Source organism: Larimichthys crocea, chromosome III (assembly GCF_000972845.2).
Source record: "Larimichthys crocea isolate SSNF chromosome III, L_crocea_2.0, whole genome shotgun sequence".
Classification (NCBI taxonomy): domain Eukaryota; kingdom Metazoa; phylum Chordata; class Actinopteri; family Sciaenidae; genus Larimichthys; species Larimichthys crocea.
Genome location: NC_040013.1, coordinates 36,677,979 through 36,691,349, shown reverse-complemented (window position 1 = coordinate 36,691,349; position 13,371 = coordinate 36,677,979). Strand labels below are relative to the sequence as shown.

General features: G+C 39.9%; 2 protein-coding genes across 2 annotated transcripts; both read right to left on the bottom strand.

Moving 5' to 3' along the window:
• Positions 1-83: 83 nt before the first annotated feature.
• Positions 84-8,907, bottom strand: dhx37 (DEAH (Asp-Glu-Ala-His) box polypeptide 37). The gene is made up of 27 exons (XM_010734245.3): positions 8,757-8,907; positions 8,479-8,588; positions 8,218-8,387; positions 7,129-7,241; positions 6,665-7,037; positions 6,433-6,581; positions 6,206-6,298; positions 6,013-6,109; positions 5,756-5,869; positions 5,435-5,651; positions 5,254-5,352; positions 5,099-5,169; positions 4,855-4,990; positions 4,686-4,762; positions 4,271-4,503; positions 4,064-4,175; positions 3,841-3,947; positions 3,366-3,554; positions 2,802-2,926; positions 2,374-2,490; positions 2,117-2,289; positions 1,914-2,028; positions 1,508-1,645; positions 1,303-1,397; positions 726-799; positions 539-636; positions 84-435 (listed from the first exon to the last, which is right to left on the bottom strand). The coding sequence occupies exons 2-27, from the start codon at positions 8,579-8,581 to the stop codon at positions 359-361; spliced, it is 3,465 nt and encodes a 1,154-aa protein (XP_010732547.3). The 5' UTR covers positions 8,582-8,588; positions 8,757-8,907; the 3' UTR covers positions 84-358.
• A 220-nt stretch (positions 8,908-9,127) lies between these two features.
• Positions 9,128-12,387, bottom strand: gp1bb (glycoprotein Ib platelet subunit beta). The gene is made up of 2 exons (XM_010734244.3): positions 12,289-12,387; positions 9,128-10,710 (listed from the first exon to the last, which is right to left on the bottom strand). Exon 2 carries the CDS (start codon positions 10,707-10,709, stop codon positions 10,086-10,088), a length of 624 nt encoding a protein of 207 aa, XP_010732546.1. The 5' UTR covers position 10,710; positions 12,289-12,387; the 3' UTR covers positions 9,128-10,085.
• Positions 12,388-13,371: the final 984 nt, after the last annotated feature.

Here is a 13,371-nt window from a genome sequence, read left to right as displayed (position 1 = left end):
GGAGCTGCCCTTTAATATTTATCAAACACAGTCTACATACAGCAGGAATAAATGACACACCAGCCTTATTCAGAGCCACACAGTTTTAATGAGTCTTATGAAGACCAAATCGAACATACATGGCTGACACCAGCACACTGATAACAAGTTAAAAGTTATTATAGAGCACTGGTTGAAATAACTTTTGGCCGAAATATACACGTCATAGATACAGCTTATAAAATACAAAAACTCAGAAAAGGCAGTGTTGTGGCATTGAAGATGTCCTCTGAGAGGACATTTTTAAAATTAGCAGGTCTGAAGAAGCCCCCTGATGGTGAAGAAGGAAGGTGTAGGTGAACACAGGTCTCAGTTTTCTTCATATCGGAGGCCAACTTTTGGCTACTTCTTGATGCAGTGCTTGGGGTAACCACTGACAGTATGCAGACAGCAGGACTGTAAGAGGAGAAAATACAAGATAAAACAACAAGAATAAATGACAAGATGGTAAATCAAATCAGACCAAGGCATTGAAATGCTAAGCACATTAAACACTCACATTTCTCTTCAGTTTTCCAGACAGAGAGGAGAGCATCTCTGCAGTCAACATGCTTCGACACTAGTACTCCAAGCAAAGCCTCCGTCCTCGGCTGCAGCCTAAAGTGGCAAAAGACACGATCGTAAGTTCTTCCTTAAAACAATTCGATTTGTTGATTGACAAGAAGAAAGAAGGTAGAGCAACTTACTTTGCCCATGTTTTGATCATGATGGAGGGGTTTGAGAGAAGGTGGGTGACATGTTTCTTTAGTTTAGGACAAACCTGTGAACAAGAAGGCAAACATTACTACACAAGAACAAAGTGTTCCCATCAGGTTTGGTCGGAGGCTGTCTTCATTTGTCCAGCTTGTTTGTGATATGTTTGAATTTCAGATTCAGATGTTTTTATGATCTTTTTAAAAGTGTATATTACATATTTAAGAATTTAAACTTTTGAATTTTCTAATATGATTTATAATGGTCATCATTACACATAATGTTTGTCTAGTATATGTTTTATTTTTAAATCATTTTATTGGATATAGTGGTGATGGTGTAACTGTTGTTTTCACTATATGGAGTGTTACATGTAAATGTTTATTAAATATACTGTTTTTGTCATGGTAACAGCTACAAAACAACAAAAGGGAGGAGGGAACCATTATTAAGGTTACCAACACTTAATAATATCTGATTTATTCTGTAACAGATTGAAGAGAATGATCAGGTTCAAGCTTTAATGACCATATGAAATTTGAGTGAAGTCTTCAGGTTTTGCTGCAGTACCTGTCCTTCAAGTAGAAACCTGGCAAACAGTTTGTACCGGTCCAGGCCGTCTGGATATTCCATCTCGACTGCTGGCAGCTGCCAACCTACACGGACTGCAGGAGACACGCCGCGATTACATGTTTGCAGAGACACCATCATTACACAAATGTTTGTAGAGACACCTTTCAGAACATGGTTACGGTGTTCGCCTTAGAAAACTTACAGAAGGTGCTTGAACGATGACATCTGACGGTGCCAGTGGATGAACACAACCACGGTGACGGGGACTCCAGAGGGGAGCTGAAATGACAGTACTGAGGCAGAAGCTGGGGAACCCACTCTGCTTCTACTGCTGACAAACCTGACAGGCAGAAAGGAAGACACAAAGTCACTAGGGTTAGTGCAGCTCCTGTCTAAACAACTAACTTTTTGATATCCTCGGTATGTTTGACTAACATTTCTTCAACTTTGTGTTTGTCTAACCAAACTGAGCAATTATGGAAAAGAGTCACATCATGTACATTAAGATAAAGTCACATTTTCTTTTTAATGTAAACTTGAACACATAAAGCTGTCCCTGTGATTGGTATGTCTCAGCTGCATCGGGCGTCTTCACAAAGCTCATTTACCTTTCATGTACATCTTGGTGGTTTCCATGATCTCCTGGTAGACAACAAACTCTGGCAGCGTTTTGAACAGTGCAGAGGAGGGATGAATGAACACCGGCTCATCCATTAGAGGTGTCTGTGGACAAAAGCAGATAAAGGTGAGGAGGTGAACGAGAGGGAGAAGTCTCTTCTGAATCACAATAGCAGTCCTCAGAGCAACATGCCTTGTATCCATTCTTCCATTTCGGGTCCAGTATATCTTCTGCCTGTACACGCCTTGCAAGGTGGTCTCCTAGTCCGGCCAGAACAATCTGCCGCAAACAAAACACCTGGTGCTCTGTCGGTGGAGTCATCTTGGGATTCACAAACGCTCCCACCTCTGGACACACTGCGTTCACTGGGATGAGAGAACACAAATGATTTTCTGTTTTGTTTCTGCAGCACATTATATTTGAGCTTTTCTGTGTGTGTTTGTGTGTACCTGCGTTGGTCAGTTGTCCTCTGAGCCTCCTGATCTCCACCATGGCTTTATACCTCAGACCGTTCTCCTCACAAAATTTAGGAGTGCAACCAGCGAATTCACAAGCACCAACAGCACCTGTGGTCACATGTAGCAATAAATATAGTACAACTTTCATTTTCATATGTCACTAAAATTCCACCCTGCACCTGTAAAGTGTCAAAATTGTTACAGCTGTAGGCTTTTAGGGCACCATAGTCAACCCCTCCACAACAAAGTCTCAATTAGACCCTTCAAATAAAGTGCCTCTTGTATCATGCTGAATCCTGGAAGAAAATGATGCTTTTGAAGCCAAATCATGGGACCTTTAAAGGTCAACATATCCAGTTGGTTCCAGTCTATAGTACAATACTGTTCAGTACTGTAACCTGAACAAAATGTAAGCTTACCCAGCATGACCATGAGGTCCCCCAGCAGGAGTGATGCTCCTTGCCCAGCCCACAACCTCCTCATTTGGGTCAGTCGAGCTCGACGCTGGGTGAGCTTGGAGCTCTCATCTTCACTTCCTGCAGGTCTGAGGAGAAACAAAAAAAGTGTTACAAGTATAAAAACATTTTAAAAACCATCAAGCATGCAGACCACTAAGCTTTCTGTCTTTATTCATTCAGCTTTCATATTTGCATTACTTCTGTGTCTCAACAAGTAAGGCCTTGTCAGTCATTTGACTTAAAATATTATTTACTTGGGTAATTTCCAATACATTAGACACATAACTGTTTAATCCATAACTATTTATTTTTATTTGTTTTGTCCTTATTATCTTTTAAATGCAATCTGATGCTTCTTAGTGTCTTATCTTAATGTATTTCTGTTTTTAATGTATTTCTATGCCCCTTTATAACTTTAAATTGCCTTATGTCTAAATTGTGCCGTATAAACAGACAATGCCTTGGCTTTGGAGTTTTTAATATGTTTATACATATCACATATCATTAGAGCAAACACGTCCTCACCTGTCAAGGTCTTCGAAGATCTCCCGGACTGTCATGGCTGCGACCACAGCAATGACGTACGGAAGGCAATCCTGCTGCTTGCCGAGAGCTAACATCTTAGCATAACGTGGTGCCACAGGGAATGAGGCCATAGCTCTGCCCAGAGGGGTGATGGGACAGCTCAGCCTTGCTCGCTCTATATCTTTCACCCTTATAAGAAAAAAATCAGTTTACAGGTGTGGACACGTGATAGAATGAATAATTAGGATAATTTGTTTGTTTTTTTAAATATAAAATACTGATATACTCTCAAATGTCCGCATAAAAATCTTATGATTAACATAATATTTATAAGACTGTATAAGCAGAAACAAATCTCCCTCAACACTATTCAACTGTTCAAATAAATAGTAAATAGTAGTTAGTGACATATTCAGCCAGAGATCAAGTCAAAGCAAGTGAAGAGAGAGAAACCCTTTGTCAGACAGTCAGTTACCTTCCAGTTCGAGGCGGCTCTTTCAGAGCTCCCAACGAGACTAACAACTGCTCTGCTGCAACAAGAGCCTCAGCAGAGGGCGATGTGGGAAAGGGAAAATTGACCACCTGCAAAAACATGAAATATAAAGCAGTTTTTATGATAAGACCATTTTTTTCTCTTGTGCAGAAGAATGAGACTCAGAAGCCGACTGTTTATGTTGAGTTGTTCATTTTCTACTGACCTTGTCTATGTTGAGGTCTTTCATCTGTAAAACCAAGTCTTCCACAGGCCGGCGAGTGATCTCTGCCTCTGAGAACAAACTGAAGTCTCCAAATACTGCAGATGAGTACAATCTGCAGAAACGTCATAGAAACATAGGAATAAGCATGCGTAAATATAATGAAAACAACCATATAATTGCATTGTCACACAGTTTCACAGTGCTGACCTGTAGCAGTGTCCTGGCTCTGTTCGTCCCGCTCTACCTGCCCTCTGATTGGCTGAGGCCTGTGAGGTCCATGTGACCTTGAAGGACGACACTCCAGTCACTCGGTCGTAGAAACGTTTCTTAACTCGACCGCAGTCCACCACGTACTTAATGCCAGGGATGGTTAGAGACGTTTCGGCCACATTGGTGGCTACGACACACAGCCGAGTTCCAGGTGGAGGAGGCCTGAACACCTGCGGTCAAGACACATGTACAAGATATCATAGTTGAAATTAATTTACTATATTGTACTGCCTCAAATATTTATTTTCTTCTCTTTTTAGAACAGAATCTATTACAACAGATTTATTGTGTGCTAGTAAGTAATAAAACAGCCCTACTTCTTCTCCATCACGTTTTAAGATATTAGTCTCACCTTAGCCTGCTGCTCTGGAGCCAGCAGAGAGTACAGAGGAAGAACGTAGAGAGGAATTGAGGGATCAGCCTTCTCCTCTATAAAGACAAAACACAGAGTAGAATTAGTAAAGCTCATCTGAAATATATCCGGCTGTATTGGGGAGAAATATTAATTTGGATGAGCTTGCCTCCATTGGCAGGATCGTCTCCAATTTCCAGGTCAGAGCCGTCATCCTCCTCATCTCCGATCCCGGCCTCTCTGTCCTCGTCACCTTCGTCCACCGGGAGGGCAGAGTAGTTATCCAGGTCGATTCGAGGTAGAGACTGGAAACAGAGATAACACACTTAAAATGTGTACACAAGAAATATCTGTGGAGGAGGGAGGTGGTTTTACATCACAAAAAAGGAGCATTTTACTAAAAGTAGACTTACGACAGTTTTCTTCTGTTTGGCCTTCTTAAACTTCCTCATTGCCTCTGAGGTGTCTGCTTCCTCGTCTTCACCTGAACACAAACATTTGTAAATATACAAAAACATACTCTCTGCTCAGAGTGTGCTCAGAGGCAAAAAGGTGTGTGTACACTCACCAGTCGTTGTGTTACCCTTCCTGAAGGGGAAAGCTTTTCTCAGTCTTCTGCACAGACTGTGAACCTCTGCCTGACCGGTCAGAAATACCAGGATACCACCTGAATGACAGAGACAAGCAACCACAGTTTAAATTATTTGATTCTTAAAAAGTACAAATCTGAGAAATGTGTGGTGCAGCACCTGGAGGCAGCATCCTGTGGATTTTGCAGGTTTTCTGGAAAACTTCTCCGGTGTAATCTTCCAGCGGGGTGCGTTTGTTGAAATGTATAGTGACCGGGAACTGCCGAGCATCCACCTTGATGACAGGTGGAGGTGTCCGAAACAGCTTTGTGTTGTCCGTGAAGTCCTCCACTCGCAGAGTAGCTGACATGACCAGAAGCTTCATCGGCATACCTTTCTGCAGAGATGAGTAGAGTGGTTAAAATCAAACACAGTGCAAGACAATGTCATACATGCTGTCTGTAATTCCCCAAAATCCTGAAACGCAGCAGAGTCTCTTACCTTGTTTCTGAGCGGGACGATGCGAGACAACAGTCCGATGAGGATGTCTGTGTACACGCTCCTTTCGTGAGCCTCATCTATGATGATCGCACTGTATCTCTGGAGCAGGAAATCCTATGAGACGAGACAGAGAGAGTGAAAAACAGAAACATCAAGGTGATTAAAGGCTCATACTGAGATGTTTCTAGTTTCAAGGTAACATTAAATCATGTTTGCTATATTTTATTACATGACTCAATGGAGAGTAAAGATGATACCTTCTGAATCTCCTTCAGTAGAACACCGTCTGTCATGAACTTGATCTTGGTATCGCTGGTCACATTCCCTTCATATCGAATCTGGTATGACACCACCCTAAACACACACAGACATGTAACAAGTGCTTATAAAATCAATCAGCGGAATATGTCTCTATACTTTGAATATCTACTGTGAGTGAATATTTCTTACTGTGTGGGCAGGTTCATCTCTTTGGCCACTCTGTGGGACATGCTGACAGCTGCGACTCTTCTCGGCTCTGTGATACCTATTATTCCACTGCCACTGCAGGAAGAAATCCAGACAAGATGACGGTAACCGCATGATATCATACATGAATATGTATCCATCCGCATGTAAGCCCTATCTTAAGGTAAAAAGCCAGTGAAAAGGACAGCAGCATAAAGAGGACAACCTACCTGGCGTAGCCAGCTTCATACAAAAACTGAGGCACTTGAGTTGTCTTTCCACTTCCTGTCTCTCCACAAATGACGACACAGGGATTTTCCCTCACTGCCTCCATGATGACCTGCTCCTCTGCCAGCACCGGCAGCTTCAGACGAGCCTCCTACAGCGATAGATTTGAAGAATAAAAGCAAACTCAAAAAACACACCTATGTGAATGTAATAAGTGGTTTCACACACACACACCTGTATTTCTGGTGATCTGTCAACAGGAACAAAGACAGCCGGCTCTGACGGCGTCTTGTTTTGGATTTTCTCTGGATCTGAAATCTTCTTCTCATTCTGTCCATCTTGTTCTGTTTTGTTTTGTTCTCCCTTCACTTCCTGTTTGTCCTCCAGACAGGGAGAGATGGTTTCCTTGGATTCGATCATCTCTGTGGTCTCATTAGTTTCTTCATCCTTCTCCTCTTCCTCATCAGACGAGGTGTCCAGATCACTACTTTCTTCTGCCTTTTGTTCCTCTTCTTCTTCATCCTCTTTCCATTTTCTTTTTCTATTCGCTCCGCTGACACTGCTGATCTTTGGCCCAGTGTCTCCATCTTTTATTTCGTCTGATAACCTGGGAATAAACCCAAGAATTTTAGACTCCTGAATCCATCTTCTCCACATATGTGTTTATCTTATCTAATACGCTGCATTGGTGCACTTACATTTTAGTCTGGTAAAGTTTGTCTCCTGTTCCCAGTTTGGATGTGGTGTACAGCAGCTTCAGTTCAGACTCTGGAAGCTGCACCTCAGCCAGTTTGGTCAGGATGTCAGCTCTCTGAAGAGGACAGACAGTGGGAAAGGTGAGTGGGTTGTGATTTAGTCCTTAATGTCAAAAATGTTGTTACTAAATATTGAACAAGTTATGTCCAATATACCTGACTGTCACACACCGGTCAAGTTACTGTGAATAACTGAGTGGGAACAAATTGGTCTAGGGCTGAGTATCATACGACAGCTTTTAGCAGCAGCACCAATAATGACACCTGAGTTTCAGTACTGATGCTAAAACACTTGTTTGAACATTTTAACTTCTCTCTCTCTCTCATTTCCTGTTATCTCTACTACTTTTTATGAACAGTTTAAAACACCCTGAAAAACACATAAAGCTACTAAATCATTTTTTTCATTTAAAAAAACAAAATGTTTTCTAGACACAAGCAGCTGTACAAACATTTCTAAATAAAGAGTCTAAAAGTGACAAAAATAAAAGTCAATTTAGGATCTGATCAAAGAATAAATAAACAAGATTACAAAACTATTGAGACCATTAAAGCCAACTTTGAGGCATTTTAGGCATCACTATTTTACTATTACGTGAATATTGACATATATATTAAATAACGCTCATACTAGGGCTTAAAATAATGATTGTTTTAATTTTCAATTAATCACTGAGCTGTTCTGTGATCAATTAATGAGTCTTTTCCAGTCAATTAAGGAAAAGTAAAACATTTCCCAGATCCAAGCGTAAAGTCTTAAAGTTGCTTTTGCCTGATGGTCAGATAATCAATTTACAGCGATAAACAGTTTCATTTTGAGACTCAGAATCAAAGAATGTTTAGAGTATTTACATTATAAATGCTTATTATCATCAACTAAACCATTAATCAAGTGACGGTCAGCACTCCTAATGACATTATTGTGGTTATAAGTGTACATATGAACTGCATCAAAGTGGCTAAAATGAGAATACATTTCTTCTTGAACCTACACGTCTTTGTCTGAACCTACAACACCAAGCTGTGTCTCACCTGAGCTTTCTTCTCCTTGCGCTCCAGCACCTTCTGCAGCTCTTTCCTTTGCTTCTTCGTGAGCGGTCTTTTGGTGGAGACAGATGTCACAGAGGCTTTCTTCTTCTTGGTTTTGTTGGCAGGGAGGACCAAAGCGTTGCTCTCGTCTACACCTTTAAGTCTGCCCCCATCTGATGAAGACAAAGTCCACACAGACTCTTACAAACCAAACAGACAACAAATTTAAGTGGAAATATATCAAAATAATTTTTGGTTTTCTACCTTGCAGCTCCACCACAACATCTGTCTTCTCCTGGTCTGCTGGTTGTTGGGGGTCACTTTGCTGTCTTCCCTTCCAGTTGTGTTTCTTCCTCAGTTTTCCCATTTTAAATCTGCAAATTAGGAAATAAGTCACTATATGTAAATAAAACTACTATCTGATAACATGTAACGTGAGACACCATGAAAATGCTGACTACGAGCTAACATGCTAACTTTATCTTGGCCATGACGATGAAAGCGTGATTTAAAATCCTTCAGACAAATTATAAAACACAAACCTTTTAATTTAAACAGGTTAAATAAGCTCATGAGATGTTTAAAGTCTCGGTTGAAGCCCTGCACAGATCTCACGTGTAAACATATGAAGGTCCATCCGGTAAAAACTGTCCGCCGCTGAATGGTGTGTCCGCAACAAAGGTTCCGCTACAAAGACGCACGAAAAAAAGTAATCCTCCAAATTATTTCTGTTTATTATTTATACACGTTGCATTTTTTATCGATCATAATTTACTTATGTGTTTGGGAAGTTGTACAGATGTTGAAACAATATCTTACGTAGCGTGTCTTTCCAAGTAAAACAGCTAAATTGTCTCCAAATCAACTCATAACTCAAAATCTTTCCACTTAAAAAAAGAGAAAAAAATTACAATTTTTATATTAAATGCATTTTTAATGACATACAAAATGCATAAATTACTTTTAAAAAATGTATAAAAACAATTACAAATCATTTCCATGAAGCATGAGTAAGTTTTAGTTACACTTGGTATGTTGGGTTATAAAAAAAAAACATGGATCAATGGCACAATCAATTGATAAATTGCAAAACAAACAACAACAAAAAACATTGAAAGACATTTAAAAATGATGCAATTAAGCCACATATCACCATACACATAGTTCAGACTGACCTAATCTGGATATCATTTCTAATTTCTAATTCAGTCTTCAGTTCAGATTATTTTAATTGTTCACATCCAAATCAAACATCTCAATGTGCAAGACAAAACTACACAATCTAAAACATTTCTTCATCTTCTATTTCAACCACATGGGATTTGAATAAAGGCAGAAAGGGTCTGTGTTGTCAAATGTCAAACTTAAGATAAAAAGCAGTATAGAAATGCTAGTGATATGTTGTTTACATAGTAACTGTCATTTTTCAGCCTTCAAAGGTGCTGCTCAGTGTATATCTTGGCCACAACGGTTTAATAACCAATTTAAGGGATCCTTATCGAAATATATGAAATGAATATCCTTGACAAGCTGTAGTGCAGACTATTATTAATGTTTATTGTCATTTGTCCTTTCTATGGTGGTGTTAGGCCATCACAAGCTGTAAGAACAACTTCAGTGTGCTGAGTTTGAGATCTGGTGGTGTAGAATATGATTCACATGCCGTTTGGAAGCATTTGTATTTGTTATGTTTCTTAACTCGTTTATTCATGTTTTTTTCTTTAGTTTGTCATCTGTTTATGCATGAAAACTATATCTGGAGCTATAGTCTGAAACACAAAAGCATGTAAGAGACATTTTCTCCAGTGTGCAAATAATAAACAGCTCTTTTTCTTCTTTTGTGTCACCCAATCACACATCACAGCTCCAACTCAGGTGCTGCTGTCCCTTAGAGGTGCATATTCGTTCTCTCTCGGACTCTCCTCGGCTGTGAAGCTCTCCTCTGTGGTTCTCTTTGCCTCTTTGGATAGCCTCTTGAATTTTCTCAGGAACACGATGAGGGCCACCAGCAAACCTGCCTGAACCACCACAAACACGAACAAACACACCTGTGAAGCTAAAGCCAGGTCACAATACCAATAGTGGCAGGAGTCCAGGACCTCCCGCTCGCTTAAGTACACCACTAGCCGCCCTCTCAGGCTGGGAGGGGAGCTGCAGTTGACGCCCACATGTGACTTGAGGGCGGGTGGCTGACGGAGAAGCCAGGCTCGCAGGTAGAGGACACCACAGTCGCACACCCAGGGGTTACCATGAAGGGAAACAGAGTGGACGGAGGCCAAATCATCCAGAATCCCATTAGGGAGGCTGGTGAGCAGGTTGTTGTGGAGGTGGAGCACGGTGGTCCCAGCAGGGAAACTGGTGGGCAGTGAGGAGGATTTGAGAGACATGCTGCTGCAATTCACCTGATTGCCTTTACAGGAACAAGGGTGGGGGCATGCTGATGACCTTTGACCTCCGAACAAGGGGAGCAGACACAGGAGCAGAAGCCCCTTCATGCTTAGAGGAGAGGAGAGTGCAGATGAGTATTTATTTTTTGCAGATACCATATTAACAAGTAGGTACACTAATATTACAGAAACTACTCCCACATTTACTTTCTGGTTCTTGACTATATTGTCTCGATTTAAGGCCTAAAAAAAGACTTAATTCAGCCTCACTTAAGGCCTCTGTTCTAGACTGATGACTCGCATGTAAATGCAGAAGAAGAAGATATACTTTATTAATCCCACATAGGGGAAATTCTTTTTACACTCTATTTTATGTTACATGCATTTTAACCCAGACACACACATGCAGTACAAGGGCTCATAGACATGCATTGTGGAGAGAGATGGTGGAGTGATGGGCGGCTGAGAAGTGCCCAACGAGCAGTTTTGGGGGGATCAGTGCCTTGCTCAAGGGCACCTCGGCAGTGCCCAGGAGGTGAACTGGCACCCCTCCAGCTACCAGTCCACCTTCCATATTTTGGTCCACGCGGGACTTGAACTGGCCACCCTTCGGTTCCCAAGCCAAGTCCCAATGGACTTTGCAAACACAGCAAAGTTTACTATCAATGTAATCACTCCGAGATCAGACCAGTCTTCTCTAAATTACACCTGATATCTTGTTTTATCTTCTGTATGTAATTAGTAGTAATTGTAAGAAGTAATGTAATTAGTTTTTAATTTTTTTTTTATCAGAGATATTGATTTAGCTCTGGGGTATGTTGGGAGGCTGTAGTATATTATACAATTAAATGTGTGATACTACATGAGATGTACTACTGAATAATTTAGTTTACCACTAATTTAGTACCAAACACTCACATTAAAAAAATTAACTAAGTATTAAGTATTGCATAAAAATGTTGTATATAATGTGTGGCATTCTTTTGAATGTTCTCTCAGTCCAGAACACAGACAGATAAAAAGTCTGATCAATGGTGGAGGAGGTATTCTTTTACTAAAGTGAAAGTACTGATACCCACTGTGAAAAAAATACTCTGTCATAGGGGAAATGTCCCCTGTGACGGTTATTCTATATTCATTGTATCATTACATTATTATTACTCATGCATTCATGTAAAAGCAGGATTTTACTCTTGTAGTTGGTTGAGTTGGATCTAATTACTAGTGATTATTTTTTATGGATTACTCTGCTGATGCAAAAATCTTAATTTGTAAAGTGACTAATGCTGTCAAATAAATGTAGTGAAGTAAAACATACAATATTTCCCTGAGTGGAAAAAGAAAGTGTCATGAAAAGAAGACTGCAGCATAAGTATCTCAAATTTGCACTTAAATACAGTTCTTAAGTAAATTTACCCTCCACCACTGGTGCGTGGACACTTTCAACCTCAAGGTCAGGTTGTAATATTGTTTGATAATCAGATAGAGACTGAATAAAGATTCTTGCTTAATACATTTTTAATAAGAAACAAATAATTCTGCTAAACTGATTTTCACACCAACATGACAATTTTTATAATTTTTTGGAATATTTTGAGAGGAATAAATTGGGTCATCGATCAGGAAATCCTATTTCAAGGTTAGTTAAGTTAAAGAAAACTAGTAAAAAGTCTGAGGAGTCATTTACCTTCAGTGCTGCGTGTCTTCAGGAGAGGACTATGTTACTTATGATCGCTCTGGGAGGCCGAGGGCGTGTGTGACTGCCAGCTGAGACTTACTGATAAATACCACTGTCAAACATCGCACACATCTACAGTACACACACACACACACACACACACACACACACACACACACACACACACACACACACACACACACACACACACACACACACACACACACACACACACACGCACACACACGCACGCACACACACACACACACATACATACACATGTGGGGAGTTCTCAGTAATTAGATTCAGGGTCCTTAATTTCTTATGAAGTTCTTTGGTCTTTGGTAAGAGGAGAGTGTTCAATTAGTACATTTAAAATTTACTTTTTCATATGAACTGCTGGTGTAACCTAGAGTGTGTAGAGTCTGACTACAGCAGGTCAACTCAACATTCGACAATCCATCCTTTTTCTATAACCACTTATTATCATCAGGGGGGCTGTCATTGACCAAGAGGCAAGGTACACCCTGGAAGCCGCCAATTCATCACTGGGCTTCAGTGCGACATTAAAAAATAAATGTGAAATTCGTCTTAAGGACAAATATAAGAGAACACACAACATATGGAGAATAGTTTCCAATAATAAATTATTGTTGGAAAGGTTTTAAATAAAAAGTTCTTCCTTTTTTGCTTATAATCAGGTCCAATTGACAAAGTTTAATCCCTAGACAATTATTAGGAAATTGCAGACCTGTAAAATAAAGCATATTTCAAACACTGTTAACATCAACTTCTGTATCAGAACACAATATTATAATATTATATATTATATTTCTACTCCACAATTCAATTTTACACCACAGGTGTTGAATCATTTTAGTTTCAGCACATTCAGATTAATAATACAAAATACAATAAGCAAATAAAGGGTGATGTATTATTATAAGTGAAGTTAGAACTTTACTGATCCTCGGGTGTAAATTCATGAGCTACCCAGCAGAATGTAAAGTAATTAAAAAGAGCCCAAACCTTATCAGCTACAACATCATGCACACAATAATGGATTAATAATTTATTAACAGAATAAACATT